This window comes from Magnolia sinica, chromosome 17, assembly GCF_029962835.1.
Source record: "Magnolia sinica isolate HGM2019 chromosome 17, MsV1, whole genome shotgun sequence".
NCBI classification, from domain to species: domain Eukaryota; kingdom Viridiplantae; phylum Streptophyta; class Magnoliopsida; order Magnoliales; family Magnoliaceae; genus Magnolia; species Magnolia sinica.
The window spans coordinates 38,698,062-38,724,513 of NC_080589.1; the positions used below are offsets into that span (position 1 = coordinate 38,698,062).

The 26,452-nt window shown below is 38.5% G+C and overlaps 1 protein-coding gene across 1 annotated transcript; it reads left to right on the forward strand.

The window, feature by feature from the left end:
- Nucleotides 1-89: 89 nt before the first annotated feature.
- On the forward strand, nucleotides 90-26,236 carry LOC131230634 (protein trichome birefringence-like 10). Its single transcript, XM_058226525.1, has 4 exons — nucleotides 90-1,180; nucleotides 8,146-8,535; nucleotides 17,346-17,504; nucleotides 25,072-26,236. The coding sequence occupies exons 1-4, from the start codon at nucleotides 786-788 to the stop codon at nucleotides 25,427-25,429; spliced, it is 1,302 nt and encodes a 433-aa protein (XP_058082508.1). The 5' UTR covers nucleotides 90-785; the 3' UTR covers nucleotides 25,430-26,236.
- The last annotated feature ends 216 nt before the right edge of the window (nucleotides 26,237-26,452 follow it).

A 26,452-nucleotide genomic window follows, 5' to 3' on the forward strand; every position in this document is an offset into this window, starting at 1 on the left:
CCGATGAGGTGCCCATGTCCCATTGTACGGAGTTGGAAACCGAGAATCATGTGCATATCCTCTTCCCGAGTTTTCTACGCTTCACTCCTGCGACTACTCAGAATCTGTGTCTAAAATGGAGTTCTGGATGAATATGCTCGTTCTTGCTTCCATGACAGTAACAGACAACCTCCTCTCTTTTTCTCACTCCCTTCTCTCAAAACCCCGCTAAATACTCTCTCTCTCTCTCTCTCTCTCTTAAGGACTAGTGAAAGCACACCTCAATGAATGCTATTATTGCTTGAAAACCTCCAAAACCCCTCTCTCTCTCTCTCTCTAATAAAACCAAGATAAACGAAAAGAATTTCTTCCAAGAAGTCTCACTCCAAATCCCATTTTCTCTCCTTCTCCAAATCATTCAAAACCAATCTCCCCAAGACCCCCATAACCCCTTCCAAAATCCATTTCCTGAAATGCCTCTCTTTCCTTCTCTAATGACTAAAAATCCACCTCCCCAGAACTCCCTATCTCTTCCTCTTAAACCCATTTCCAGACATGCTCATTTCCTCTCCTCCTTTAACTAACCAAACCCATCTCCCCAAATCCCTTAGATTCTCCTTCCCAAAATCCATTTCTAGAAATACCCCTCCATTTTTCTCCAAGTACTAAAAACCCATTTACCCACCCAAAACCCATTTCCAAACAGACCCATCTTCCAGACGCCTCAGATTCTCCTTCCACACCTATTTTCAGAAATACCCCTACCTTCTTCTGTAATTACCAAGAACCCATCAACGCCTCATGCCATGGAGCTCTTGAACAAACTCAAGAGACTAAAACCCGTGGAGCCATTGGGTATTTTGGGCTTTTTCTTTGTGACCATTTTCTGCTTCCTCTGCTGCTTTTTTTACTTAGACTACAGGGTCGTCAGCAGAGGATTCCGGCTTCGAGCACAGTCGCAGCAGCAGCTGCGTTTCGGGTTCGAAGATTTGAATGTGAATCGGCGGCCGGGGTTCTCCAGCGGAGAAGGGGATGGGTGCAATTTGTTTGAAGGGGAGTGGGTCTGGGATGAGACGTATCCATTGTATCAGTCGAAGGATTGCAGGTTCTTGGACGTAGGATTCCGTTGTTCGGAGAATGGAAGGCCTGATAAATTCTACACGAAGTGGCGGTGGCAGCCGAAGCATTGCAATCTGCCCAGGTTGTTCTTCTTATTCTCTTCTTTTGATTTTCTTTAGGGTGTCTTTGGATACGTAGATTCTATTTGATAATTTGCATGGTCACTCTTGAAAATAAGATTAAAAAAATGGGGTGCTTTTTTGAATAGCAATTGGAATCCTCAAATTCATTGGGCCCGTCTGGGAGCTTGGATTTAGAATGCATTGGAATCCAAATCACAATTATGTTGGGATCAAGGTGATTCCGAATTCTCATTTGCGTTTGGTTGAAATGCACTGGAATTCAAATATTCTATTTGGGAGCTTGTATTAGGAGGGCAAAGGAATTCTTTGGTATATTCATAGGACTTAGATTTGATTAACTAAATTAGTTTTCATATCCCAAATATATATATATATATATATATATATATATAGAGAGAGAGAGAGAGAGAGAGAGAGAGAGAGAGAGAGAGAGAGAGAGAGAGAGGAATGCTCATCTGCACACTAGTTCTCATGAGTTCTCGTGAGAACTTTTTCAGATCTCATCTTCCATGCTATCAGTGCAAAATCTAAACCGTCCATGTGATGCAGCACCCCATGAAACCCCTAAGGCCCAACTTTCACCCTGATCCAAAACTTTGGTGGGTTATGGCAAAAGGAAAGAATTTCCTCTCTTGATTTGCCTCTCTTTTGTCATGGCCCACCAAAGTTTTGGATGCAAGTAAAAGTTGGGCCATGGGGACTTCATGGGGTGCGGCATCACATGGACCATTTGGACTCTGGGTTCATATCACAGGTGATGAGTTCTGAAAAAGTTCTCACGAGAACCCGTTAAAACTGGTGCGCAGGTGAGCATTCCTCTATGTGTGTGTGTGTGTGTGTGTGTGTGTGTGTGTGTGTGTGTGTGTGTGTGATATTTGATAGAATGATTATAATAAGCCCATTAAAATATATACTTTAGCGAAAAAGGAGGAAATTCTTAGCCTTGGGTGGGCCACAAATGCATGGATCACAAACAAGTGACTCACAAACGTTTTTAAATGTCGATTTAGATGTCCGATGTTTGGATGGTTCAAATCATTCTATTGATGTGATTTTAGTGTTGCAGCTGATAATTGAATTGTTTTGGGGTATCATCAGCGTGTCATGTGTCTAATGGATTAGTAGCTTAGAGATGCCTTTGTTACATGTGCGACTCTTTTGCCCTTAAAAAAGAAGCAAAAAAGGCATTTCCTTTGCATTACATCGGAATCTCAGCATTTTGCTGAGATTTCAAAACACACCAAAACAGAAGATTTGAAATACCTCTAATTCCATTTACCTCAAAATCCAAGGTTGTCAAATGCAAAAAACAACTATTTGAATTTGAAATACATCCATTTACCACCAAATCCAAGGTGCCAAACGAGGTGTAAATGATTGTCAACTTCTTTCTTGTGCTAGAGAATTTTGACCATTGAAATCCGTGTATCCAAACAGCTCAACTGTCTTGTTAGTGGAAAACAAGTTCCATTTCTGCGTAGATTTCGTTGTAGCTAAACACACTCTAAATGTTGTCTTTCTTCTTAGTCGAAACAAATTAAGCAGGTTTGTCACAATCTTTCAATTGGTAAATTTGTAAAGGTATCTTTCTATTTGGGAAAATTGTTGGATATGCTTTATTTTCATTTTTATGGGTTTGTTTTGAAGACACTCTATTAGTATTTGTTACCTGATACAAAGTTATAGGTTGAGACTTTGTTACTTATAAGAGTTCTCCCCCAAACACCAACTGTAAGAAAGTTACCTGTAACTTTCGTACATTTTACTCAAGATACAGGCATCCAAATGGCCCCGAAAAATTCATTAGCATATTGCAACATTGCACTGTATGTGGTGTCTAAATTATCGGCGATATTATCGAATTACGCCGATAATTTCGGTATCGCTGGAGTTCCAACACCGAAACTCCCTTTTTTCGTTTCTCTTCCTAATATCGCCGATTTTTCAACGATTTTATCGATTTTTTTGGCGAAAAGTCCAGTTGTCAGCGAGAAATCGCGGGATAACTATAGGTAGTGTTCGCAATATTGATATTATTGGCCAATAATATCGTTATCGCATGCAAGCAATACGAAACCCCTAGAAATCACTCAGAAATTTTTTAAAAATAAGGATTCTTTGTATCCTGCGATATATCGCAGGATATCGCACGATTTTTGTCGATACATTCACATTTCGACGATAAAAGGGCCTGAGATGCTGGGTAACTACTGAAAAATTGAGAGAAAAATTTAAAAATAAAAATAAAAATCTTTAAATCGATGTGAGAGAAGGTGTTTTGGTGCCTGTAGAGAAGAAGATTGCGTAATTGGACCAAGAATTTGGTGGGCCACTCCATCGATTGATAGCGGTGCGCCATAATTGCATTTTCCTTTTTCTTTCTTTTTTTCCAATGGATAAAGATTTAACATAGTTTTCGGCGAGAAATCCACAAAAATCGTGGAGATTTGGTATTCCGGAAGGACTGGAACCCTCTTTCTTCAAAAATGGCAATGGAAACGAAGAAATTTCAAGGAGATTTGGGGTTCCGGTCCCGGAACCCTCTTTTCTTCGAAAATGACTTCGGCCGGTCTTTGTAGTAGGGAAATCCGATCCCTTTTAACCTGGAGTTTGGTCCATCGTGATGTATCTAGTCTATCCACGCCATCCGGTATCTTTAAATGGGGTATCCAATCCCTGACTTTGGGCCCATCATGAATGTATGTGGTTTATCCACACCATCCATCAGTTTTTGCAGCTCGTTTAAATGGTTGAGCCTAAAACTAAAGCATATCCAAACCTTAAGTGGACCATACCATAGGAAACAGTGGGAATAATGATTTCCACCGTTGAAACCTTGCTAGGGCCCACAGTGATGTTTACTTGTTATCCAGCTTTTAATAATACCACAATAACATGGATGAAGGGAAAACACAAATGTAAGCTTGATCCAAAACTTCTGTCGCCCTCGGGAAATTTTCAATGGTAGACGTTCAATTCACATTGTTTGCCGTGGTGTGGTCCATTTGAGCTTTGGATAAGCTTTATTTTTTGGGTTTAAGCCCTAAAATTATATGGTAAAATGGATGGAAGGAGTGGGTAAAATATATAAATCATGGTGGACCCCACAGAGTTTACTTAGTACGTTTGGTGCAATGGGTTACACCGGACGGATATGGATTCAAAAGCCTTTTCTACGGATTTCCTGCGCTGGAAACCTGTTTGGGGGCCAACGTGATGTTTGTGAGAAATCCATACCGTCCATCTGTTTTATGAGTTCATTTTACCATATGAGACCAAAAGTGAGCAGGATCCAAGACTCAAGTGGTCTGTACTAAAGGAAAACGTGGTTAGGGAAATTCCTACCTTTGAAACCTCCCTGGGGTTGACACTGATGTTTATGTGCCATCCATACCGTTACTCAGATTGCATGGGGAAATAAGATTGCATACTGAGTTACTCAGTACGCTCTTATTGTACTGAGTAAACTCTTTTAGGCCCACCGTAAATGTATCTAGTCTATCCACACCGTCCATCCGTTTTTCCATCTTATTTTAGGGGTTGAGACCAAAATTTAAGCATACCCAAAGATCAAGTGGACCATACCATTGGAAACAGTTGACATAATAACTTCCACCGTTGAAACATTTCTTGGGCCCACAGTGATGTTTATTTCTCATCCAACCTGTTCATAAGATCACACAGACATGGATGAAGGGAAAACACAAATACAAGCTTGATCCAAAACTTCTGTGGCCCCCAAGAAATTTTCAACGGTATATGTTCAATTCACACTGTTTCCCATTGTGTGTTCCACTTGAGGTTTGGATATACTTCATTTTTAGGCTCAAGCCCAAAAATTATCTATTAAAATGGATGGATGGAGTGGATAAAATACATAAATCACGGTGGACCCCACAGAGTTTACTCAGTACACGCTTAGCATACTAAGTTACTCGGTACGCAATCCGCTTCCTTTTAGCGTGGTGTGCGGGTGCGAACGTCAATGGTGTGTGGATGTCACCAAGTTCTGTGGACCCCACCATGATGTATGTGTTATATCCACATGGTCCATCCAGCAAAATCATTTTAGATAGTGAACCCAAAATTGAGGTAGATCCAAAGCTAGGGTGGACCACACCGCCAAAGGCAGTGGGGACAATGATTCCTACCGTTGAAACCTTCCTAGGCGCTATGGCCCACAGTGGTGTTTATTTGTCATCCAAGTTGTTCATAAGATCACGCAGAGATGGATGAAGGTAAAATACAAAAAATGACATGGATCCAAAACTTTTGTGGCCCCTAATGATTTTTCAATGGTAGGCATGTTTAATTCACATTGTTTCCTGTGATGTGGTCCATTTGAGCATTGGCTATGCTTCATCTTTGGGATCAAGCCTTAAAATTATCTTGTAAAATGGATGGATGGGGTAGATAAAATGCATAAATCACAATGGGCCCCACACAGTTGACTCAGTACGATAAGCGTACTGATTTATACAGTGCGTATGTGTCACTTGTTTGTATCCGTGGATTGATGGGTCGATGTTATATGGGGCCATCATAATGATAAATATTTTATCAATGTCGTCCATTTATTTTGATAGATAATTTTAAGGCATGAGTCCAAAATGAGACAGATCTGCATGACTGCATCTCAAGTGGACCACACTAAGGGAAACAGTGGTGATTAAATGCCCACCATTAAAAACTTCATAGGGCCATTGTAATGGGTTTTTTTTTTTGCCATCCAATCTCTTGATTAGGTCACATAGATCTTGATGAAGCGAAAACACGGTTTAGATTATGTTAGAATTTGCCACATGTACCATTTTCAAATGTTGGGTATCAAGTGTCATATGCAGCCAGAGTATCAAATACCACACAGATTGGATAATCTAATTCATCCTTGATTTGGCATCTTTGAGTTCATTTACTTTTACATGTCTTAATTACTGTATGTCAGATGCATTTGTATTATATAAACTCATTTTGGTTACTATTTGAGTGATTTCTTACTACAACACATGCCTTTTGGTCCCCATTAAATGGAATCTTCTAATTTAATGCATTCTTTTTGCAATTTTTTCATTCCTGAATATGTAAATATGTGTATTTAGGCATGTCCTGAAGTTTCACTAAAAAATTCCACCATTTTCTCCATGTTTCCCCCTTTTTCCCTACATTTCCAGTTATCGACGATATTATTGGCGATAACAATATTATATCTTTATCTCCAGCCAACGAAACTTCTAGCGATACCGGCAACTCGAACACTGACTGTATGATGGTCTTTTCTCTCTTTATGAATTTTCGTTAGGGCAATTTTGTAGATTTTTTTTTTCCTTCTCTTCAATCCTTGTATGCTGTCAAATTCATGTTTCCAATCAATAGTACCAGCTAGAAATCCACAAGAAGAGCATATCAATATTGATGAGTCTATATGCAGCTAGGAGAGAAAAACATATTGATATTAGTGGGTGTATGCGATTGCTAAGTACCCTTGCCTTTGAACTTTGAATTTTGTCAAACTAGTGGCAGTGAAGGGAAATTTGTCTACTCTCTTTTTGTCCTGGAGAGTATGCAGTGCCAAACACAAATGACTCCATTAGTTATGGGGCACTCAATGTCCGCAAATGTGGTTCGTGTGTGCAAATCTAGACCATTCATTTGTTAGGCCCAACCATGGATAGGGATACCCTTAAAATCACACTCATCTTGTAATGATAGCCACTGATTGAATGAATTGTAGCTAGGGTCATAATGTATTGTGATTTGTGGCATATAACCCATCCATTGTAGGGACCAAAAGATGAACAGTCTAGATCCTGCACATGATGCCCACTGCCAAGTACACAGATTCAGCGCTTAGTAACCAAGATATCTGTTTTTTGTCTTGGGGTGGTTCCCCATTTCTGTATATTGGAAGTATGGGCATGTTCTTCTTCTTCTTCTTCTTTTTTTTTTTTTTGGTTTTTTAATAGAGTTCGGTCGATTTTCTTCTTTAGAAGAAAAATAGAGCTTCCTTTGGGGCAGCGTGGGGGGTAAGTTGGAAAAGGATTAGGTGCATTGGAGAAATCTTGTGAAGGAAAAGGGAATTTGGCAGGTGGATGTTTGCTTCTTGTTATTATTTTGAAGGATTCTGTTTAGCAATAACCTTTTTTTTGTTTCTTGATGGTAGCAGGTGTCTAAAAGGTCCTTTCTTTTCCTTTCTTGCCTCATGCCATGGTATTTTATTTGGAATTTTTGTAGGTAGTTTTAGTAATGAGTAATGACATTCTTGTATTAGAAAGTAGCACCTTTTGTTGCTGTTTTACTTTATTTTCGTGTGAGTTTTTGAACATTTTCGGATGCTTGTCTGCATTGAGGGGTATATGTCCCTTTATTTTGATACTTTTCATAATAGTAATACATTCCTCTTTGGAGGCTTCTTGATTCTATATTTATTTAATTTCATGTTTATTTACTCCTAAATTTGTAAAAGCTTCGTTGTCATTGTTCAGATTTGAAACTCCTATGGTGTTATTTCAGAAAATTGTTGGGATTCTCTTTTTCTTTGTTTCGATAGTTTTTTTTTTTCCCCTCTTGTTTTTCCATTCAAAATCTAGGAAAAGATGGAGAATTTCCATTATATATATATATATAGAGTTTGGGGAACTTTTCGTTATTTTATGAGCTGGATGTGCTTGAAGTTTTGTGGCTGCTCTCTGATATTCTTTCAAATATTCCTTTTTATTGCCATCAATCTTTCTTTTTTTATATATCATTCTCTCATGCATACCCATGTAATTATCAAATGATTTTTCTCTTTTATGTTTGCTTTCTAATCCCCATTTGAACTTCCCAATACTTGTAATGGATGGATATACTAATTTCAATTACCAATGCTTTCAAAAGAAAAACATTCCTTTAATTTTAAAACACTTAGATGTTTTCAAAACTCAAAAGGACTTAGTTGAATCTCCTGTTCGTTTTTCTTTTAAAGGTTTGATGCAAAGACAATGTTGGAGAAGCTGCGGAACCGGCGAATGGTTTTCGTGGGTGACTCTATTGGAAGAAACCAGTGGGAGTCCCTTTTGTGCATGCTTTCCTCAGCAGTTGTTGACAAGGATTCGATTTATGAAGTGAATGGCAGCCCGATCACAAAGCATAAAGGGTTCTTGGTATTCAAATTCAGGGATTTTAACTGCACTGTGGAGTACTACAGAGCCCCATTTCTGGTACTGCAAAGCCGGCCTCCAGCTGGAGCTCCAGAGAGGGCGAAGACCACACTAAAATTGGATGTCATGGACTGGACCTCTGAACAATGGAGGGATGCAGATGTGCTAGTTTTCAACACAGGACACTGGTGGAACTACGAGAAGACCATAAGATCGTAAGTTACTTCTCTACAGATTGATAAATTCAGATTCTTCACCATTTTTACTAGGCATGTTCTGGAGCAAAGTTTAAGATTCAGTGTAGGAGCACATCCCAGTCAACTTCAAACTGATTCGTATTGTGTGGATCGACTGTTTCAGCATAGCTTTTAAGCAGTTTTTGTGCAATATCAGTAACACATATAGAAACACATGTATAAATGGGTTAGCAAGCCAGTAGGTATTGGGAGATGTGGTATGTGCTGGGTGGTATCTAAAATCATGATCTTGAGCAATACTCACTGTATGTGAACATTTCTCACCATTAGTCATTAGAAGTGGGCTCTACTCTACCTTCTTCATAAGGTGGCAGGATTAAGTGGTTCAATTTCCCATTATTTGGACAGTGATAAGGTCCATCAGCAATGAGCTGTATCTGCCGGTGTTTCCAAAAATATGGTTTACCCTTTTTCATGTATATTTATTGTTTGAATGAATCCATGAAACTACAACTGATATGGAAGCAGTGTTTTTAGTAATTTTTGGGATCTTTTCCTGAAGTATGTTCTCTTTCCTTTTTGAAGGGGAAGAGGGTATTTATTGAAGGAGGAGAGTTATATATATATATATATATATATATATATATATATATATATATATATATATATATATATATATATATATATATATATAAATTTGAATAGATGGGAACTCGAATTTTGGTTTTCTCAAGAAACATTTGAAGTGGTTACTTGGTCCACTTAAGGTGTAGTCTAGTGATTTTATTGCTTGGGAATTGAGGTGTTCTGGTACAAAAGAAATCATTAGTGATATAATTTTCTAGGCTATTTTGGTCATTTGATCCCACAATGAGACAAGATTTAGTAATTTCACCATTAAATTGCAAAATCAAAGGTTGAAAGGGGTTGAGTAGTGAGGGTAGAAATCACGGTTTCAAATTTCAAGGGTGGATGTCGAATTTACAATGTTCCAAAACTGGCATGACCCATTCTAACTTGGTCTTACACATTCATGTTTCAGAGGGGGTTACTGGTTTCATTCTCCACTGAGGTCTAGTTTAACTTGGTCAGGTCAACTGGGTTTGAGCGGACATTTAAAATCATGGCATATGGGTGAATTCTTTTTTTATTCTTTAAAGATATAGGGAGGATGATGCCTAGTAAAATAAATAGATAATAAGAAAGCATCTGGTGATCGAGTCTGCACTCTGGACCCGTGTATAGATATGCCGACCTGCCTTTGACCGATCATGGTTGTTGGATGGGCAGGATGTGCATTTGATTTTCAAGGCCCAAAAGCAACTTTGAGTGCAAGATGTTAACCATTTAATTTAAAGGTTGCAAACGAACGATCAAGACAAGGATCCACATTTGTCAGCCAAACATCCATTGGTTTGAAAACTGCAATTGCCCGATCTAATGTTCTAAATATCAATAATTTCTGTTGATATTATCATTATTCGCACATGCCTGAAACTGACAAGAAGTGATAAAATTCCCTGGTATTGCGGAAAATAATACGTGTTGTGTTATCGACATATATTGTGATATTTCAAAATATTACAAGATATCATCAGCCTGCCTTTGTAAAGTTCCCTGTTCATTGATACATGTGATGCATATAGACGTTATTGACGCAATGTGTGAGGGGGGGAAAAGCCAAAAAATTCGAAGAAAAATTTTAAAACTCATTTTTTTATGGGGAAATTTTTGGAGGAATATCTTCGTTGGAGGACTTAGGGAACTCTGTTCGAGTCGTTTTGAGAGAAATAAATGTTCAGGTTGAGAAATCGAGATTCAAGAGTGGAAACAGGCTGGAATCCATTCGGTGATTTTTATTATTTTTTTCTTTTTTTGGTTGTTTATACTTTCTTCTTTTATATAGATTTATTAGAAGCAAAGTAACTTATTAATCCATGCAAAGTATTCAGTAACGGTAACGGTGGCTGTAATGCCACCATTGTTACTGTTACGATACAGGCAGTAATGCCGTTTTATTTTTCATTTTTTTAAAGAAATCTTGTATTGGCCCCATAATGGACCATTATGGTTGTTATGGGGCCTTTACAGGCCATTTTCTTCATATTGGCTGTTACGGCCATTACGGCACAACATGAATCCATGTCTGTGTGTTTCGCATGCAAAATTATATATTGTATGCTTTGATTTTTTAATATGGGGAAATCAATAGAATTTGGGGGAAAGTCTGAAAATCTTCGGTTTGCACCCCTTTATATGGCAACTAGAGTGTGAAGAAGTTATATGACACTACTTGCAGGCTGAGCCATGGATTGGTGACAGTTTCTTCAATTGTGATTTTTTTTTTTAAATTAAACACTAGCTAAAAAGAGAGACAGAATTGGAGGATCGCCATGATGGCCGTTCTTTGGAGCATCTAGTTGGACAGAAATTGTAGATGCTTTAAGGACATGGGAGAAAATGTGGGAATCACAGTTAGAAGAGTTTTTTTTTTTCTTCTTTTATCAGGGATTGGGGTTTGTAATGTTTGATTTTTCTTTTTTGTTTTTGTCATTGCTTTTTTTTTTTTCAGCCCCTGGCTGTTGCATTAAAATTCTCATCTCTCAAAAGGAAAAAATAAAATAAAATTCACTTTTTTAGAAAAATGTTGATCAACCAAAATTAGCTAATCTTTGTGTCTATTGATGAGTGTAGGATGATCTATATATCAGCCGCAATCTTTTTCTTTTTTAAAATAAAATTAATTTTACAGAAGATTATTCTAAAATTGTATTTTTTACAAAATGCGTTGTAATATAGATTAATTATAGGGATAAAGACCAAACACTCCCTCTTTTGCTTACAGGACAAACCGCCCCTGCTTTTATTTTTAATCCAACTCAATCCTCAATTTTAGAAACTATCACACCAATGGCCCCTTCGATGAAAGAATTTTACGTGGTTGCAATTATACCCTTGCTCATGAGCTGGACTTTGTGATAGTCAACCACAATTTTATAAATGGTTGTGATGCTTGAATCATGTACAAAACATAGTTTTATGTCAACATAGACCGTCCTACTCATCAACCCGAATTTTAATGGAGCATAACCCAAAAATTATACAAAGAATACGATGGTTACCATCCAATTTTGGTCTTAGTTTGAATGAATCAGTACTTCTAAATTGGGATTGTCTGACCAATTTCTCTTTAGAGATATGCTTGACACACAATGTGCCCAGCAAATTGGATAGTTTGGATTTCTATAAATGGGTGACTCATGAGGATGAGTCACCATCATTTTCAAAATGCTGATGGACTATCATATAAACATTCATACTGTGTGCTAGGTAACTAGTAGGGTTACTTGTGCAAACCTATAGCCATGTGAGTGGAACTTCTATCAGATCCACCGTCCATCAGGTATGCTTCCATATTTTAACCACTGAACCTAAGAAGCATGCTAATCCAAACCTGAGGTATGGCACAACATACGAAACAGTAGGGACGTAATGCTCCCCACTAGTTTTGTGTAGGGCACACAATGGTGTTATGCTATCTAATCCAATCTGATGTGCCTTATCAGGTTGAAAGAATTACCCAAAATCACAGTATTCCAAGACTCGGTCGAGCCATACCACGTGAATGCAAAGGTTTTAGGTCTAATTCTTTTGAGGTGGCCTGCCTGAGTGTTGAGTCAGCCTGAAGTTTGGGATTAAGGCCAAATAAGGGGTGGTGTCCCTGATGGACGGCATGGATTTCATGCATGTTGAGTCATTTCCCCATGTTAGAGAAGTGACCCCTGTAGGTGGATGCAAGCATTTTCAGATTTTGAAAAATTACTACCTTTAGGTCTAAATCTAGTCGTGGGATCTGGGTTTGTGATTCTATATTATGAACTGTTTATATGATGGATGCCACTGTGGATGGGGAATAGGCCAAAAAACTCCATATTAAAATACTTTTAATCCTCTAGTCATTTAATTCTTTCTAATTGAATATGGACCATTACTTCAACCATTGTTTTTGGGTTCATTGACAAGATCTTACAATCCTAGGCCCTGTTTTGTTGACAGCTAAAAACGAGTTAATCTAATTTGAGCTAACAGTAATTGTGCGTCAGAGATCTTAATCTCTAAGACGCAATGAGTTGATGGTAAGTTGGTAACGGTAATTATGTATTAGCGATCAATATCTCTAACACATGATTACTGTTGACTAAAATGAGATGAACTCATTTTTAGGCACCTGCCAAATTGGGCCTTAAGATTTTCGAACATCATCCATACATCAAAGCCCCATCATATAAGTGGTTTAGATTGCAAAATGACCCAGATCCAATGGCTGTAATTGCGATGAAAAGATAGCAGTATGTTCCGATGTATTGTATGAAACTTCCAGCTCTGAACCCTTCCTTTTCCACCTTCCTCTCCTGAGAAATGCAAGTGCATTGCAAGTGTGCTAAAAGGCCATATTTAATGAAGTGTAATATACAAACCGCCCAACAGGTAGGCCTGCCATTATTGTTCCTTGGAATAAAAATCAAGCTGGTTTACTCATCTGTTAGGGCGCACCAGTACTTGAATGTGGTTTGTGACTGTATTTCTTTTCTGCACTTGCTATCTATTAAGACTAGAGAAGCTGCCCAAAAATTTCCCATTTGATCTATGTAGCATGGTCCACCCAATGACCGACTTGGATAATGCATTTTGGTATGTCCAAGGTCTTCTGTAACGGTAACAGTGGGCATAATGGCCACCACCGTTACCTTTACCATACGGGCTGCGTAACTGCTGTAACATTCTCTCCTTTTTTTTTTCCTTCTATTTTTTATTGAAAAAGAAACCTGAAAAACCTGTATCAACCCTGTCTTGGACCGTTATGAGGCCTTTTTGGGTGGCGTAATGGGCTGTTACGGGAGTTATAAAGGCCTTTACGGGTCATTTTTTCCGTAATGTCCGTTACGACCAGTGTTTTAAATAGCGTGTAGCATTTGGTCTATAGTGTGTGGCGTATAGTGTCAGCTACATGATACTTGATATTTTTTAATTAAAATAATAGAAAATATGATAAAATTTACAAAATGCATAATTCCTATGAGTTTTTTTTTTACTGCAAATCTGGATCGTCAACCGCATATTTCCATGCAAAATATCTTTCTCTTTGCCTTCAAACATCTCTAAGTGTGACCTCTTATTTGTTTCTTTATTGAAACATTGCAAATTCACAATATGGACCACAATTCGGGTGGTCCGGATTGATTTTAAGTGCTCTATCCATGATATGGACCACTATTTAGATGGTTCAGATTGTTCTAATGTAGTGCCACGTGTGATGGGGATGAGTCACCACCATTTTAAAATAGGTGTTGAACTAGCATAAAAGAAAAACTAAAGAAAAAAGAGAGAGGAGATTTCAGGTAGCATACGCTACCTGCACTATGCTACATGTAGCTTACGCTACCAAGGAGCTATGTAGCATTTTAGCTACGCTACGAGCGCTACCGAAAACACTTGTTACGACCTTTACGACCATGTAACATGTAATGGTTGCCATCATTACCTTTACGTAATGACCTTTACAGCCTTGTACCGGCTGTTATGGCACATCATGGGTTTGTCCAAGTGCACGCGCTAGTAATTCTACTCATATAAGTGCATGTCATCAGATCTCTAGTGCATGTGTCCATAGCACAAAACCTACCCTCATGCATTCTCATGGTGGATCTAATGAATGGATTGGATCCCTCCTATGCATGCCATGCATGGAGAATGTGCGGGGGTCTATTTGGGAAGGAGGTAAGACAACATGGACATGAGGGCACATTTGCGGGAGAAAAACTAGTGGCTATCATGTGTTCTCTTCAATGATAGAGGATGCTTACAACTGGTTTTCTAGACAGGGTTTTGTTGGAATCAGAATATATGAAGGGGTACTGGGACCATAAAGCACCAGGGAGGGGCCATTGGTCATTCTCCCTGAACTATAAGGAACTAGTTGATACAATTATTTTGGATAATTGAATGATATGAACTCTTTCTGGATATATACCTGCATCACTTCTGTCAGGTCCCTATACAATAACTTATTATGCTGACTTTTTTCTTTTTCGTTTTGTAATCTTTATGTAATCACGTCTCTTTTAAGAGTGCATGGAGTGTCATTGAAAAATTCCATATTCACAGTGTTTCCATCATACAATGATACATTCCCTGATAAATGAAATATTTCCTATGCAAGGCCAATATGTTTCCATATCCTAGGGCATGATCAGTGTTTTTAATAGCGAATAGCATGCAACGTAGCGTTCACCCCTCTAAAGCATGAGGTTAAGCTGCATAGCGCGTAGCTTGACACACGCTTCTTCTATATTTTTAATTAGAGTAACTTAACTGATTGAATACTTTGCCTATATTATTTTACTAAAATCATTGAAAAGATTAACTAACTTTTATTTTAAAAAATGCAACAAATCATTGAAAACAATAATTGATTTTTATGTTTTATTGAAAAATAAATTGTAGTGTAAGCTATGTAGCATGTAGCATATGCAAAATCAGCATGTAGCGCAGGCCTTCCTTCTTCTGTGCTGAACCTCCACACCCACCACCCAAGGACAGCTTGATTCATCACTTCCAAGTCCTTAAAAATCTTGCTCCTCCCTCTGACAAGGGCTTGCACACTTTCCAATTCAGGAGGCGGAATTTATGCTTCCCTTCTACACCGTTCCACAAGAAGTCTAATGTAAGTTTCTCTAATTTATTCAAAACCAACTTCGGGCCCCAAAATAAAGACATGAAATAGATAATCATGTTGGCAAGAGCAGCTTTGATGAGTGAAATTCTTCCTCCCATTGATAAATGTCGACTCTTCCATCTCGATAACTCCCTCTCCACCCTCTCCCTGACATCTTCAGCTACTTGTTTCTTAGGGATCAAAATGATCAAAGAAACATTCTTTTTTCTATCAGTAAAAACAATCATTCCCACTCTTTGAGTTGATGGCTTCATTGAATAATTCCTCAAAGACACTAAAGCCTTCATCTTGAATCAAGTTTGAACAGCTCTAATAAAATTTCAGGGTGCCAGTGAGTAGACAGGGTGTGATTTTCCCTCCATTCTAAACACCCTTTCCATGATCTTCAGGTGTGAAAGGAGTTTTCCTACTCATTTCCTAATCTGATATAAGAACAAGAAAAAATAAATAAATCCTCAAAGACCTGTAACATAGCGTCTTTAGAGAAAGAGTTGGTTGCACCATCCTACCATATCATGCATTAGGAGGTGGTGGTGATTGGGGGAGGGACTGGGTGATATGGTGATATTTAAAACCTTGCAGTCAAAAGGTTCAATTTCGTAACATCCCTAAATCTCTCTTAATTCCAGTTTTAAGCTTCTCCTTCTAACATTTCAACTTTGTCATGAATTTACCATGGTCTACCTACTTTGCCAGAAGAAACACCACGAGGACTTCATATCTATAGATATAGTAAAGCAAAACTTGTTCCCACATAGGGCTATCTACATAGCCATGCTCTCCATAGTATACGGTAGAACCAGTGGAACCAGAGTATGGTAGAGCCAACTCTCCATAGTATATGTGGCATGGCTATGTAATTGGGTCCATTCATAAAATGGGCCCTGGCATGGATGGTTTGTGCATAAAAAAATTACCCCTTTCGGAAACGTCTATCCAAATGATCAGTGGCCATCAATGCAATCTTACAAAGAAAGGTAATTCAATGAAGCAAGAAGGTGATGAATAGTATTATCTAATACATCTGATTTTTCAGACATAAGTCTTATTAGGGCCCAATAGATGCATTGATCCAAAGATAATTCAACTGACCCCGAAAAACAGCCCTGCTATTGTAGGTTCTTCAGGCTTTAACATATCCATCTTCCACTTCTTGGAAATTGGGATTCATAGAATATTATTTTCAGTGATCCGGTGGACTGCTCTGTGGAAGCTATTCTAACTTTGTGAGCACACATGCCAACATGATACACGCATTGGAGGGATGCCCACCATGAGCGGGCATGCTTGATTTTTGGGCCAGCGCATGTAGTAGTGGGTTCCACCCATGAATGTCCTAGATCTTATGAGTGGGATTCCATGGATTAATGGCCCCAGATTGAATACCACCAACATTCTCTTTCATGCAAGTGTGGCCAAGATGGAATCAACCTGATTTTGTGCCAGTTTACATACATAGTGGACCACCTACTGAATGTTTTGAGACCTAAATCAAGATGATCAATGTTGGCCAGACTTGCTTTGAAAGAGGGATGCTAACGGAATTTGTTGCCTTTAGATGAATGGGTATTTTGTATTAGATATCTGACCAAAAATCAAGCCAGCCAACTCATCAGGTGGTCATTGATCTGACACACATCACATTAGAATGTGTTCCCGTGTATTTAGAATACCTTAAGTAGCTTGCTGGATGTCCATAATAGTATTATATCTGTTATAAGTCATAACTAACATGTGTGTTATCAACATTAAAATAAGCAATAAAAAATGGAGAAACATGGCAAGAGCAGAGGAGAGAGCTGCCATGCAGGCTCCCCCTGTCCAAACAGTCTATAACTTCAATATCTTTGTGATTCTCTTTTTGAGTAGTGGACTTTGTTATTATTTGATGGTCTGATCAATCACTGGGACTTGTGGATTAAGGGGGCCGATAATATGCTTATCCTGTGATAGAAATGCTAATTGCTAAGGCCATGTGTGCAAGGAGAGAAATGGTAGAGCGGATTTGCATGAAGTGCTGATCTGTATACAGATGTGAGAATTTAGCTTTCAATACCATTGCTTATATTTTGAAACTGTAATTTTCAAACAGGGATTGTTATTTCCAAATTGGGGAGGATGTGAAGATGAAGATGAGTGTAGAAAGTGCTTACCGGATATCAATTGAGACACTTGCTGACTGGATCAATAAAGAAGTAAACTTGAGTAAGACCCAGGTCGTCTATCGCACATATGCTCCAGTTCATTTCAGGTTAGTCTTATTTTCTTTTCTTTTTTATATATATACACCTTTGATCTTTAATGTTCCATTTTGAATTTTCTATCCTCTTTGGGTGCAATTCTTATCTGTTTTTTCATGATTTCTTATTTCTTGGTGTTTGTGTTTATGTGTTTGGGCGAATGGTCTTCACCGTAGGTTTGCGTCCTATAGGTGAGGGTTCGATTCCCCTCCTTGGCTTTACCCGATACACGTGGTTGTGGGTGATTGTGTATATCCGCAAGGATTAGTCTCACTTCAAAAAGAGGTGGGGACACCTTGTGTCTTCAAAAAAAAAAAAAAGTGTTTGTCTAACTTGGCTTCTTTCTTGGGAAAGCATTACATGTGAGTATTCTGTAGGGGTTTAACAACAATCGATTTATTGGGTGGGGGCTGGGTGGGTTCTCTAGAATCCTTAGAACACTTACGATTTACAATGCTCTCTCCAAGATCCTGTGTATCTATTGAAGTGTATGGAAAGCAAAGTGTGACATAAAATAAGGATGTGCTTGGATTGTGGGTAAATTAGGGGAAGCATTCAGTTTACATCGACAAAACGTTTGCACTTGCTTGGGAAGCTGAGATGCCGTGGCACTGTTTGCCTTGGCCTTTCTCACTTGAATGAGGGAGTAAATCCTCTTCTTCTTCTTCTTCTTTTTTTCAAAAAGCCAAGGTGTGAGAAAAAAGGTTTCCTGTTGATGTGACATTTTAAATGGCAAACTTGGAGGGGAAAAGTAGTGTCCCTTTGTTATTGCAACCCAGTATATTGTTGAGGTTGGTCCACAGTATGTTGGCCTTGAGGGAAAATCCTCAAAGACCATCAAGGTTGGTCCATAGTTTGTTGTCAATTTTAGACCTTCTCATAGCTTCTTTTCTTTTAAAAGAGTCTCTCATTTTGAGGATTTGCCAAGTCATTAGTTTTTTTTTTTTTTGGAAATTTGCATTTTTTTTCCCCGTATGCATGGATCTATGGAGGTTTGGATTTTGGAATTCCACGGACTCGGCAATCAACAGTTTTGGCACCCCCCCACCCAAAAAAAATAAAAAATAAAAATAATTAAATAATTAAATAATTAAAAAAAAATGGGAGATTTGAAATCCATGGATTTCCCAAATCCCTCGTCCCAAACAGCCCCCAAGGTTTGTGGATATTTAGCATGATGCTGCATTTCCTTGAAATCAGGTAATCATCAGCTTTATCTTCTCGATTATTGTCAGGGTCATTGTACTATCTTAACTGTGTTGTGACCAGGTTGTTGAGGATTAGACCTTATTGGATTACTTGAAGTCTTTTGAGCTGGTTCTAGAGTTTTTCTAATCCCACATTCTCCACATGGCATGCCAAAGTGGCATGTGTGTGGGACATCGGAGTTGTGCATTACACGCGTCCACTCTGTAGATGGCTTCGCCTAAAAGCCAGGCTGGCCAACTCATCAGGCAGGGCCATCATACATATTGAATGCTAACCATTGGTTATTTCTACAAAAAAAAAAAAAACTGCCAGTTGCTTTTTGTACATGTTCAGCGCACCTTCTGAATTGACTAGCCTGAATCTTTGGTCCGAGTCATCTTTGCAATGCTGAGACCACCTGATGTACCACACTCAAGATGTCCCTGATACCTGCCAGGTTGATTTGTGCAGCTGCATGGTGGTTGGTACGTGCTTAGCAAAGCTCCCTAGTTACTTTTGGAGTTAAGCTAGTTCATCCTCATTATAGTGTTGTTCATCATCACAAAGTAGTATTGTTTATGCAGGCTGTCAGTCATTAGGTCATGCCATGTTTTCTTTTAAGAATACATTACATTGTATTTTTAGGATTGTGATCAGCTTCTTTGTTGATGGCAACATATTTCCATGTGGTATCCCTTCTCTTTCTTATTGCTTGTGAAAGGGAGGTGTGATGTGCTACCCAATGTGCATAAAAGAAACCAAGGCAAACACTTTCCTGGTCATTTAGATAGAAGCCTGCGCATCTTCTAATCCACCATATGGTCGACTCCACTATGCATGTAACATTGTGAATCGGTCACGCTGGCTCGCCAATCCTGACCACTAATTTGCAGCCTAAAGATCACATGGCATCCTTTTGTTATCTGAATGTTGATCATGCGGCAGCCCCTCTTTATTGTCTATAGCAATCATGGTATTAAGAAACAATGACAGCACGGCTGCAATGGCCATTATGTAACAGTAACAGTGGTGCCTGTTACACAATATGGGTTGTAACACCTGATTTGAAAATGGTGGCCCATAACGGGCTAGACTATTAATCTATTAGGCACATGGTCCACTGATGATATCCCAAAACAATCAAATTATCGATTGCATCACTATATGATGGGGACATCTCGCGCACACCCACGCCCCCCTTATGCATGTACGCAAGGTGGAGGGCCCCACCTTCGATCTGGATCGATGACGACATCCATGGAGGGCCTCCTAGTTAGAGGACTGTGTTTTGGTTCCTTGGGGTGGACCCGATCATCATGTGGATCCCATCATTGGATCTCATGATCGTGGCCCACTACCCTAGGTGACCTAGGACTTTGAGTTTTGCTTATTACCGTTATTAGGAACATCATGAACGGTTTAGATTGCATTGATTAGTTGTTATTTTTTATTACTTCATCTTTAAGTAATAGTATGTGCACATGGTGCGGCTTTTGGGGTATAGGTTTTTCTTATAAATAGGCAACCCCTTGTATGGTTTTTTCATTGAAGATGATTAATAAAATTCTGCGTTTTCCTGCTTCTCTAATTCTTTGAGTTGTGGAAACCTAATTAGGTGCGAAACCCTCCCTTCTTTGAAGGGCTAACTACCATGGTGCGAAGCCACACCCATCCCAAATCGCCCCCATCTCCTACCCTCCATATTCCTCATCTCCTACAGCCATCCCCTCATCAAATCCACCCACGTTTGCAGCTAATCTTTCCTCTACAGCAGATTTTCAGAATCTGGTCTTTCGGGAGGGCTGAAACTTCGGCGGAGCACCATGTTCAAACCGATCATCCGTTTGGCCTGAAATTTGGAGGGAAGGTGGCCTATCCCTGGCCAACCAGGCCCTAACTGGCCGATTCCAGATTCGTGGGCCCCACACACGTGCGGGCCACCATCCACGCACATGCGTCAGGCCAGTTTGCTGTCCACACATGTGGGCTGATCATAGGTTCCCTCTTGTCTCTATTTCACTCATCTTTTGCCTTGTTTCCATAAACCCTAACCCTAGATCATCTCAAATCCCCAAGTTCTATTTCACTTTGGAAACCATAGGTTTTCCCGAATTGAAACGTGAGAATCCCTTGGATTGGGAAATAATCATTTGCATGTGTGCATGAATCTACTACCCTTTGAGCATTGTTTGGTTTATAATTTTTAATTGATTCAACCTTAACATGTGTAGGCTTGGACCCCTGTAGATTTCCCTTGTTGAATGCTTGACTTTATGTGGGATGTGGAATTTTGTATGATTATTTTGAACTAGTGTGATCTAAAGCCTGGAATCTCGCGTATCATGTTTAAAATTTCATGTCCTGCATCACTATAATTACTTTAATATGATGATCCGTGCCATCCAAACATTGTCCATATAAATCAATGGTTAAAAATCGTTGGTTAGTGACTCAGATGTGATCTTGTGCTTGTGGCCCATCCAAGACTTGGAATTTCATTATCTTTGGGCAAAGTATATATTTCAACGAGCTTGTTACAACCATTGTGTTAAACATTACATATGTAGACTAATTAGAGATATTAAAGTTGATTTTGTAATTAAATTCATACCCTTGTAAATATACTATACATAGCTCCTTTTGGATTGCAAGGGATTCTGAATCCAAGGCTACACAACAGAAGGATTTCAAATCCAGGCAGTTCTAAATCCGGGGGGTTCCAATTCCACGCTCCCAAACAGGCCCTATGGCTGGCTGTTTCGACCACCATTACCATTATCGAATACCTTGATAGCAATGCCAATGCGTTGCTTCGCTTCTAGCCTTACATGGCACTTCTGTATGGATCAATCATACTATATTTGCGCATCCTTTTTTCATTATTTTTATTTGTTTTATTTTATTTTATTAAGAAGGGAGGGGACATAAATTTTTTTATTAGTAGTTCAAGGAATCCGTCCAAGGATAATAGAAACTCAAATTACCCCTAAATGGAAGGCTTTCGTATTTAGTCAATGATTAATGCTACAACCTTCAGTAGATTGCATATCCTATTGGAGGTTTTGCCAGCGCCGCAATCAATGTTGTCAAATCGCATATGCCATTGTATGCGATCAGCATATGCTGTTCGCCATGGCATATTTTTTATAAAATAATAAAAAATTTAAAAATGAAAAAAATCTTTTAAAAAAAGAGAGGAAAAACTTGCCTAATTAGTACACATGATTGGATTGAGTTGTTTTACTTATTTCATTATAGTTTGAGTGTTTCATTAAGTTATATATTTAATTACTTATATTATATTATATAAATTTTAACAAAACAATCAAGCTACATTAAAAGAGAACTAATTATTATAAACTTCGAGCAAAGAAATTTTACTGATAAATGGATAACTTGAAACAACTTACAAGTTATAACTTACAGCTTAATTTACAAAAAGTAAGCACAACTTATAAAATACAAAAAATAAACATACTTGAAGTAATTGTAGAGAGATTAGAGTAAGAGAGAGTAATAGATTTAGAGCTTTGGAGTAGAGAATATTGAAAATGGAGGGGATATGAGTGCCTATTTATAGGCAAAAGTTCTCCAAATTGAAAAAAATAAAAAATAAAAAAATTGCTTCCACTCTAATTATTAGTGCGATCGCATATGCAGTATGCGATCGCATATTTATCGCATATAAAAGTATGCCATGGCATACTTGCCAGGATCGCATATGCCATTATGGCATATGCGATTCGATCCACAGTATGCGCATATGCGATCACATATGTTTATATGCGATCGTATTTGACAACAATGGCCGCAATTAACACCCTCCTCTAGAAGGGTAGGGATGGATCGGGTGGGACCCTAATTTGCCTTTGGACTAGGCTTGGACGTATTAGCTTGGCCTGTGGGCTGGGCTTGGGCCTAGCATGCATGGCCTGATAATTTTTTGCGCTGGGCTTGGGCCGAAGTTGTTTTCTTCTTGCCCGGCTTGACCGGACTTCATATGTACTTATCTTTAGTGTTCGAAATATCGGTTTCGCGTTACATATCGCACCCTTGGGATATGGACACGTATCGGTTGTTGCATGGGATATATCAGTTGCATTGCATGATGTATCACTATTGTGGGAAACATAAGGAAACATTGGGAAATTGGTCGAATTTTTCAATGAAACTTCAGTGATTGCTAAAAAAGACATCAATATACAATTATAAATTAAAACATTACAAAAAAAAAAAAAAAACAAGTGCACATTAATAGGTTTTCTTTGTATGCGGTCCTAATCTATGCGCTGTCTAACTGAATTAATGCAATTATATTAAAAGTCTATTCATATAATTTATAAATGGAAGAAGACGTGTGGAAACACAAGCAATACATTCAAAAGTAAAAGAAGAATCACTAGATCAGGTTACATACATGTTTGATTTTATGTTTGAACACAAAGATTGCAACTGATTTGCGAGAAATTGAGAAATTTTGATTTTTTTTTTTCAATTTTCCGCAACTCAGTCCATCTCCTCCAAATCTCAAAATCAAAGCTCTCGATCCATTAATTTTCCTGCAAAACATGAAAAATCATGGATTTGTAACAATTTGACACTGATTTAACATGATTTACAGGAAAAAAAAAAAGAGGATAAAAAATTGAACATGCTCACTAGATCGAACATGCAGGATATATCACACTTATTGTGCGTTTCGTATGGCACAGGTGGGATACAAGATATATCATGGGATATATCGGCCAATATCATCGATACTTAAAACACTGCATTTCTTATATCCTATAAGTATTCCATTCTAATCCTTGAGTAGGCAACCCATGCATCTTGAATGTAGACATTGATTTCAATCCTCTAGGTGTCGTACATGTGTGGCCCACTTGAAGATTAGGAGCATTCAAGTGGAAAATAGGGATTTTTTTTATATCGATTTTCAGGCCAGGCCAAGTTGGGTTGGGCCCAGGCCCAGACATTTTTTGGGGTCAAGCTTGGGCCTAGCCTGGCCCCACGGTTCCCACCAACAACTACTTGTATAGAGACTTGTCATTTCCCACCTTTCAGTCACATCTTGCTCATTGTGGCAACAAATCTTGTTCTCAGAAATTTCTTGGGAGACTTTCAAATTCTGTTTTTTTTTTTTTTTTTCCTGCATGATATCATTGAGAAAATCTTGCTAAAAATAAAAAGTTAAACAACTATTATAAATTAATAAATTATTTTATATTGTTAAATAAATAAATATTCTTTAGGAAAATTTTTAAATAATTTCCATATTAATATCAGGATAATTTTGTGATAAAATCACGATTAATTAAAAATGCTGATACTTTGAAAATCTCGTGATATTATCACCATCACATCATTTAGCTGATTGTTTGTGAAAATATTGTGAGATTTTCAAAATCTCGGCGATTTTTGTCACAGTGATGGCTTCTTTTTTCTTTTTTTTTTGGTGATAAAATCACGATAAATTAAAAATGCCAATATTTTGAAAATCTTGCGATATTATCACACCATTACATTATTTAGCTGATTGTTCGCCAAAATATTGTGGTATTTTCTAAATCTCGGCGATTTTTGTCACAGTGATGACAGTTTGGTTTCTTGATATAATGAATTGCATGGCCATGACCTATTTACCTTTATGAATACAATTAGAAATGGATATTTTCTATATTTAATGCATGCTTCTATGCTCTTATGCATGCTTGTACGTATTTCTTTTTTGATCAATGATGCAATTTGTAATTGTCCAAGTCAGATAGCTAATATTGTCGAAATCTGTGCTTATATTCTCAATAATAAGTAAAATTAAAAAATTAAAAAATCTCTGTCAATTTTCTGACTCTTAAGTAAAACAAATCATCATTTGAAAATTTTGACAATTTGAGGGTCTGTTTGGCTGAGGTGTAAGGATTGAGCTCCTTTTTCTTGTCATTTCCAAGAGCAAGTGGGTTCTGTCGAGAACACAGCACTCAGATGTTGCCTAGTGGAAGCAATCCTCAGTCCTCACCTTTCCAGAATGCAGGCTTTCCTACTCCCCCCGCCCAACACACACACACACACACACACACACACACACACACACACACACTGTGCGTGCTCCACTTGCAGTTCAATGCCATACACTTATTTTTGGTAGGCTTTTCCCTGAATCTAGGGAAAGGCCCACGAGAAAAAAAGAAAAAAGAAAAGAAAAGGGCACTCAGGAACTATGGTAACATGAGTTAGAAAATGTCCACAGAGATTTGGGTATCATCAAATACTATTGTAGAAGTCAGTAAATAAATATCTTCAATTATTCTTCATAATAAATTAATCAAATTGCCACAATCATGTAATTTCAAGTTTCTGAAGATTAAATCTGAAGTAGTATGCTTGACACAGAGGTGGGGATTGGCGGACTGGAGGGAACTGTCATTTAGAGAGTCTGCCAGAAATAGGATCGTCTCAGCCATCATCCCGTTCATGGGCCCAGCTGCTGAGAACAGTCATGGCCGTAGTGTCGACTAAGGCTCCTGCGCTACAATCGGACATGTTGAATGTGACCCGGATGACTGCGTTAAGGAAAGACGGTCACTCATCCCTGTACTATCTGGGGCCCACAGCAGGCCCTGCGCCCCTCCACAGGCAGGACTGCAGTCACTGGTGCCTTCCGGGGGTCCCTGATGCATGGAACGAGCTCCTCTACACAGTCTTCCTCAGGCGGGAGACGCTGCGCCGGCAAAATTCATCAGTGTCCTAGGTGGCAGAAACGTAGTACAAGCACATGCAAGAGCAAAGAAGAAAGCTTTGTGCCTACTCTACGACAACAGGCGAAAGAAATGAGATTGTGCCAGTTATCTGGTGAGCCATTTATGAAGAAGATAACTAACAGCGTGATTTTCGGAAAGCTCAAGCAGGTTATTTTTGCATGAAAGCTGAAGGAAACCCAACTTCCATTGATGCTTGTATAGATTGGCTGGTGGCATGCCACCAGTTACATCTTGCCAGAATCGCATGAGTGTCCTTCTTGGTAGGAGTATGAGGAATATCTGGACAGTAAAGGAATCCATTCTTAGATGCAAATATCTGTAGTTATCAAGTGCTCTGATCTGTACTTGTGGCCTACATGTATGAGATCCAAATCTGATGGATGGTTTGTACCCTGAAACCTGCAGAGTTTGGATGATCCTGGCTGCTGATTGTAGGACTATTGTCTATTGGACTCATGAATTTTGATTTTTGGGGAATTTTCCATTAACTGTCAATTGGCGGTGTGAGAGCTTTTGGGGATCTGTAGATGAACGAATCTGGATATTAGATGTGGATGGTGGATATAGAATGCTTGATAATGAAGGATGTTTGTATTCATTCTCCTGATTAGTTTGTATGGGAGGAATATTGGGTATTATCTGGAACTTTTTTCTTTTTTCTTTTATTGTCTCAAGTTTACTGTTATAACTGCCACGAGGGGCAGATTTTTGAGGGTTCCTTTTCCCCTGTTGTTGGATTTGGCGATTGATATGTAAATACATTGGACTTCTGTTGTCATAGAGCTTCTTGTTTTTTCTTTTCTTTTCTTTCATTCATTCTTTATTTATTTATTTTAATATTTTTGGTCTGTGTGGGTGGGTGGGATGATTGCTTTGGCAACAGTTTTTAAGTTTTACAGGACCTTTGAGTTGCGTGACCCATGTCCTTGGTGATCTGAAACATTCATCTTACTGGTCTCACTAGGAATGGTGCATTATGCCATATGAGTGTATGACTAATTACTGGATTTGTC

Excerpts from the sequence above, each read along its gene's own strand:
- LOC131230634 (XM_058226525.1), top strand. The coding sequence starts at position 786 with ATGGAGCTCTTGAACAAACTCAAGAGACTAAAACCCGTGGAGCCATTG. Across the intron at positions 1,181-8,145 it reads AAGCATTGCAATCTGCCCAG|GTTTGATGCAAAGACAATGT; the intron begins GTTGTTCTTCTT and ends TTTCTTTTAAAG. Across the intron at positions 8,536-17,345 it reads TACGAGAAGACCATAAGATC|GGATTGTTATTTCCAAATTG; the intron begins GTAAGTTACTTC and ends ATTTTCAAACAG.